Genomic DNA, 6422 nt, shown 5'->3' with positions numbered 1-6422 from the left:
AAATTACGAGTAAAATTTATAATAATGGCTTGAAAAGCTAAAATCATAAATATATAAAAATATATTATTATATATTTTCTGTCGTATATTACCGCTAGTTAACCGGCAAAATAATCTGCCAATGTCACATATAAAAGAGATGATGAGTAGAAACTAAGTAATACATCAGTAGATATTTTAAAAAAACATGACATGTTATTAAATAGTACATATAAATAAAATAAAACCAATAATAGTTACATTTTATGAATATTTGGCTTTTTAAAATTACCGCGTATTGGGTATGATACACAGATAAAAAATAAATGATTTATGATATGTGAAATACGTCGTTCTTTATTTATCTGTTTCTATAACGTTCATAAAATGGCGGATCGAAGAAATCGTAAACAAGCATTGCTGCGCTTACAACTTTGAAGTGGTTCGAAAAATTTTCCGATCGTTTTGCCGGGAACGTCAAATTTTTTTTATCAAAACAAATAGTTAATAAATACTAAAATAAGAAAGGTTATTTTAATTAAAGTTTAAAGTGAATTTTAGTTACTAAAACAATGATTTCAAAAATATGATAGAATTTGGTTTATTGTATATAGATACGTGTTTTCGATTAATTTTATAATGGACCAGGTTTACATCAGAAGACGACGACAAATTGGTTAAAAAATTATATATTAACAGAATAACTTCGGTAACTATGGAAAAAATAGTAGTTAAAACGGAGGTACAACCAAATGGAGATATACTGCTCTTTTACGTCGATGGTAAATACTTTTTTAAAATTAATATAGTATGTGAAGCGTATAATTATCTAAAAACATTATCTAGGTTTTATATTTACTATAACTACTTAAGTTGGTTCCCAGTTTTAGGTTTCAGTGGAGAAAATTTACCCAATACCTAGAAAAAATTAAAAAACTAGATTGATTTATTGGCTTGATATTTGACCTAGCTAATTTGAATCAGAAAAAAAAAGTAATACCATTGTTCAAGTGCTACTAGATTTACATAAATTTTCATATTTTTTAAAATGCCTTTATGCAAGGAATAATGCTTATTTCTGAATGCCATAATGTAACAATTAAGAAAAATAATTTATATTTTAACAAATGTTCATTATATAATAAAATAAACTATTAATTCTCAGAAAATGAAGAAACTGATCTCCGAGGTTTGGAAAATGAAGTTCAAAATAATGTACAATTATTGCCAGATACTAAGTACATCATTGAAGAAGACCTAGGTGAAGGGGAGTCAGCTGAGGAACTGGATATAGCTCAGGCAACAGAACATGTTTCCAATGATATTTGGTTAGAAGATGAAATAAAACGACTCATAGTTTTCTATCTTGATAATAAAGAAACATTTCTTAGTGGAGCTACAAAGAAAACACATTTATGGGCTGTTGCGTGTAAAACAATGCTGGCTGGTAAGACTCCGATATTATGTGAAGTAAAATTAAGAGAATTAAAAAAAAATTATGTTCAAGTGTGCCTCGAAAATCAGAACGGAGGTACCATAATTTGGAATTATTACAATTTGTGTAATCAGGCATTTCACGATGACAACTTTGTTAAAATGTGCCTTAGTGAAAATAGTAGCGATAATCAAATTACTGTGAATATGCCAGTTAAAAATGTTGTCAACCAAGATGGTATATTAGTTGTTAAAAAAGTCAACAGTTGTCAAAACAAAGATGAGCAAGTTGAAGCAATGCTCAATTCATACATCAAACACAAGACTTTCTTTCAGAAACAGTATAATACACAGAGGGGCTTATGGGAGGCTATTGCTATGGATTTTGGAGAAGAGGATGTTGATTATTGGCACAAACGTTTCTTAAACTTCAAGCAACACTATATAAGGATGATCTACAAACGTAAGGAAAGTGGAGCTGAAAGTATTAATTGGCCATATATGAAATACTTTGATCAAATATTTGGTGATGACGAAGATTTCTCACGTAAATATTTATACAGTGAAGAAAATGACACTAAAGTCTCTATAATGATTGAAAATGATCCAAATTCCTGGAATGATATTGAAATAACATTTTTGGTTAAGTATTATTTCGATTGTTTCAATGAATTCCACGATCCGAGCATACCAAATAATTTTTTATGGCAAGAAGTTGGTAGATTAATAGATAAGACACCGGAAAATTGTGAGAAAAAATTTGAAGATCTTAAGAATGAACATTTCGGTAAACTCATAGAAGGTGACTATGATTTAGCAAATCGGATACCGTTAGCAATTTTGTTTGATAACATAATAGCTAAAGAAGTAGAAATGGAAGTTAATAACCCCGAAAAAGATGGTCCTGATCTATGGAAGACCGAACAAATTGATGAATTAGTGCAGTATTTGTATGAAAATATAGATATGTTAAAAGATCCTGTGTGTTATTATGTTAGTTGGGCATCCCTTGCGAGGAAATTGAAAAGAAGCGTAACGTCTTGTCGGAAACAATGGAACGATCTGACTACACTTTATAAGAACATTTTAGATGATAAAAAAGAAAATCCTGATATGCAAATAGACTGGAGGTATATTGACTTATTTGATAGAATATTTGATTATGGTATGGATAGCAATCTACTGGACGGTTATGAGAAATTGAAAGAACTCGGGCAAGTAAATAAATCTAATAAAGTGGGAGGTAAGTTAACCATTAAATGGTATGTTTTGCTGATTTCAATCCAGGAATTATCCTTCCTTCTTTTTATTTCTTTTTGAATTCTTCATAGGTTCTTGATACCATACAGGACATATAAATTTAATTGTATATACTGCACTATGTTTTACATTTGAAAACATTGTGTAACTATTAAGTTTTATACTTATCGGTAATATTTATATTTCCAATGAGAAAGTCATTTCAATTTAATCCTGTGTCATGTCTATTCAAAGGATCTACTTCAGTGAAGTATATTTTGGCTTTGATATGTTTTACTAGTTAGTTTGCTATTTACTTTGAAAGAACTTAAGAACACAGGTTTAAATTAGGATTATTGACTTCTATTAAAAGTTTTTATGTAGATTGTACATAACACACTAATATAAATAATTTATTTATGAAATGTTACTGATATTTACATTTATAAATATTTCCTTATTGCTCTATATCAGTAAGCATAAGAAATTATATATATATTGTATTTACTACATACATGGCTATTGATGTAAATACAATTTTATATTTACAGTTAAAAAGGTCACCATCAAAGATAATGATGATAAATTCCTTGAAAATGGAACAGATGACGAGGAACTTTACGACGAAAGAGGTTTTACAAAGCGTTCCAAAAAACGCAACGGAGACGCAAAAGCTTTCAAAATACTAGAATTCTATTTAAAAAATAAAGATAAATTTGCATCATCACAGCAGAAGAAATTGGCACTATGGGAAATCTTGGCACGACAAATAGGCATTACAGCAACGGAATGCGCTCACAGATTCCGCAATTTCAAACAAGTATACACGGGATACGTTCAAAGGGAAATAAATAAGCCCGAAATGCCCATACTTTGGCCATACTACAACCTTTGCAAGAAAGTATTCGGCTATAGAGCCATAAAATCGAAATTGAAAAACGGGAAGATGGATTCCGACGACGCAGAAGACTGGTCCGCAAAGGAAATCAAGCAGTTGATCAATTATTTCTCTAGAAACTTCAGCAATTTCCAAGAAAATATCGAAGCAAGAAGCAAATGGACAGAAATAGCCCAAGAAATCAGTAGGACCGAAACAAGTTGTTGTGATAAGTTTCTTGAGTTAAGGAAGTCTTATAGAAAATTGAAGACGATGAAAGCCCGTAATCCAGATGTCAAAGTCTCCTGGAAATATTTTAATATGCTCGATGACATTTATAAATATGGTGAACAAAACTGTGAAGTTCTGGAAAATATGGAAGTTGATGAGTGCAATGATGATGATAATGAAATAAAGCTGGAAATGCAGGAAGGTTGGTATTTAATAGGCTTTTTTGAGGATAATTATAATTCTATAGATTATTTTGTATTGCCAAAGTGTAAAAAAACATATTAGCTTATACTTCGTAATCTAATAGCAATATCACATGTATAGAATACCTTACCAAAGTTTCCCCGTAATAGGATAAATAGTTAAAGTTCGATTTCGGACACGGCGGCAAATCTCAATGGAGAATAGCCAACTTTGCTTGACATATTATCTACACTCATATTATAAATGTGAAAGTAACGCTGTCTGTCTGTCGTTCTTTCACTGCTAAACCAACCGAATTTGACGAAATTTGGTATGAAGCAAACTTGAATTCCAAGGAATAGGCTACTTTTTATGCTTAACACATGACAACCAGCTCCTAAAACGCGAGCGAATCTCGGGCGACAACTGGTTGTACATGTTTGCACAAACACGAGAGCACCTCTATTCTCTCACTCTTACAATCAACACGACCGGAAGGCGTTCAGTCGCAGGGCCAACGTCTTTCCGTACTTTTCGAGGGCCACGAATGTACACACTTACAACATGCCAACTAAACAAACCCTATAACTATTTATGGGCCTGCCCTGGGCTTTGAATCTCAACGAGGCAATCACAATAAACACAAAGGATAAACAAACAAGCATTCGTTTTTGTTTAATAAGATTTGTGTAGAAGCTACGTTCGATATTACAAAAACATCAAGCATAGACAACTATATATTTTTTTGTATATTAAAAATTTTGATATGTTTTCAGATGATGATTATCAATGTATCATTGTTATACCCGAAGGCGAAGATATTAATAATACTCAAATTATTATTCAAGAACAAGAACAAGATAAAGATCAAGAGGCCACAGAAATAACAAATTCAAAGCAGATCATAACGAAATGGAATAAGCGAAGTAAAAAAAGACTTCTAACCCTTTATCTAAATTACCTAAGGGTGCACAAAGGACAGGAGATTAATCAAAGAGAAATGTGGACGGAAATTGCGTCGAAATTAGACGAAAAAACGCCCATTTCATGCAAGAAAATGTTCTTAAAACTAAAAAATCAACACAAGCAACTTAACGAAGCTGACTTCAAACTTCCGTATAGTGTCCTCTTAGAGAAAATCCTCACTTTCAAACCTAAATTTGCCAAATCAAACAAAAACAAGGATTTAGAAGAAATCAATACTTACGAAGATATACCAATGTCCGATGAGAAAGTTTACAATGCTTTAAATTATTACTTGCAGAATCTTGAAGACTTTGTCAGCCCAAAATTTGAGCAGAAATATCTTTGGACGGAACTAGCGAAATTCATTTCTGAGCCAGTCAACAAAATATTCAGTAAAATTAACTACTTGAAGCAAACATTTGACAGTGAAATAGATACTCCTTTTAAGGAGATCTTGCATGAAATATTGACAAAGGAAAATGCACTCAGAGAGGAAATAAATAAGGATCCTGATCCAATAACAGAGGAGGATAGTGAGCAAACATGGTCTGATATTGAAACTGAGCGACTTCTAACATGGTACTTAGCCCATTTGGATAAGTTTAAGAATCCGAAGTTCGTTCGAAGTTATCTATGGATGGAGGCGTCCGATATATTGAAGAAGAGTCCACTGGTTTGTTCGAAGAAAATGTCCGAAATACGATCCCAGTATAGAACAATGGTTAGAGAAAATCCAGAGGAATTAGACAATTGGAAGTTTTACAATCTGTGTCAGAGAATTTATGGAACTGGGAAGAAGAGCTCGACTAGTAACAAGGGTCTTGAAGATATATAAAATAGTCTATTTTGAATTGAAATTCAATCAATATTTTGATAATAATGTCAAGGACTTATTATAATAAAACTTTTACAAAATCAAGTCTTTTACAAAGTCAGATAAATCTGACGAGGCATTTAGTGTAAATATTACAATTATGTAGTAATTTTTTAGCGTATAATTACATACTGCGACATTAGGAATGAACACCAAACTCTCTGAAGTTTAGGGTATTTGTTAAATAAACAATATGAGAAAACAAATATGTATTTGTACTTACCCATTATCTCCTTTAAAGTTGAAGAAAAGTATTTTTGATCGAATGCTACATTATAAATTAAATATTAATGAAAAAGTTTTAGCTTTTCAGACTCAATCGGCAAATTTGGCTGCGCATTGATAACATGTGAGGTCAAGTATATATGAAAAAAAAAAAAAATTTTTTTACACAGTTTGATTATTTTTCTGGTCGACTTTTCGAGTGTAAGTGTTCATTGCTTCTGTCTTTATCAATTTAATAAAAACTGCATATACACTTACTTAGTTTTATTTAAAATGTCCTAAACATTAATAAGGCTAACCTATAGTTTATAAATCGATAATCAAAGTCAGTTTAACGAATTAGTGGTTATTTTTAGATTCTAAAACTAGCGGTAAAAATAATATTAATCTAATCTACGAACCTGCTGGCGACAT

At 31.3% G+C, this 6422-nt stretch overlaps 1 protein-coding gene across 1 annotated transcript; it reads left to right on the top strand.

The window, feature by feature from the left end:
- The first annotated feature begins 369 nt into the window (after nt 1-369).
- Nucleotides 370-5792, top strand: LOC113393520 (uncharacterized). The gene is made up of 4 exons (XM_026630461.2): nt 370-761; nt 1145-2656; nt 3204-3962; nt 4720-5792. The coding sequence occupies exons 1-4, from the start codon at nt 695-697 to the stop codon at nt 5742-5744; spliced, it is 3363 nt and encodes a 1120-aa protein (XP_026486246.2). The 5' UTR covers nt 370-694; the 3' UTR covers nt 5745-5792.
- The last annotated feature ends 630 nt before the right edge of the window (nt 5793-6422 follow it).

This window comes from Vanessa tameamea, chromosome 26 (genome assembly GCF_037043105.1).
Source record: "Vanessa tameamea isolate UH-Manoa-2023 chromosome 26, ilVanTame1 primary haplotype, whole genome shotgun sequence".
NCBI classification, from domain to species: domain Eukaryota; kingdom Metazoa; phylum Arthropoda; class Insecta; order Lepidoptera; family Nymphalidae; genus Vanessa; species Vanessa tameamea.
Note: the sequence above shows the minus strand (reverse complement) of the source record. Positions and strands in the feature narration are given on the sequence as shown.

Excerpts from the sequence above, each read along its gene's own strand:
- LOC113393520 (XM_026630461.2), top strand. The coding sequence starts at position 695 with ATGGAAAAAATAGTAGTTAAAACGGAGGTACAACCAAATGGAGATATA. Across the intron at positions 762-1,144 it reads ACTGCTCTTTTACGTCGATG|AAAATGAAGAAACTGATCTC; the intron begins GTAAATACTTTT and ends ATTAATTCTCAG. Across the intron at positions 2,657-3,203 it reads TAAATCTAATAAAGTGGGAG|TTAAAAAGGTCACCATCAAA; the intron begins GTAAGTTAACCA and ends TTATATTTACAG.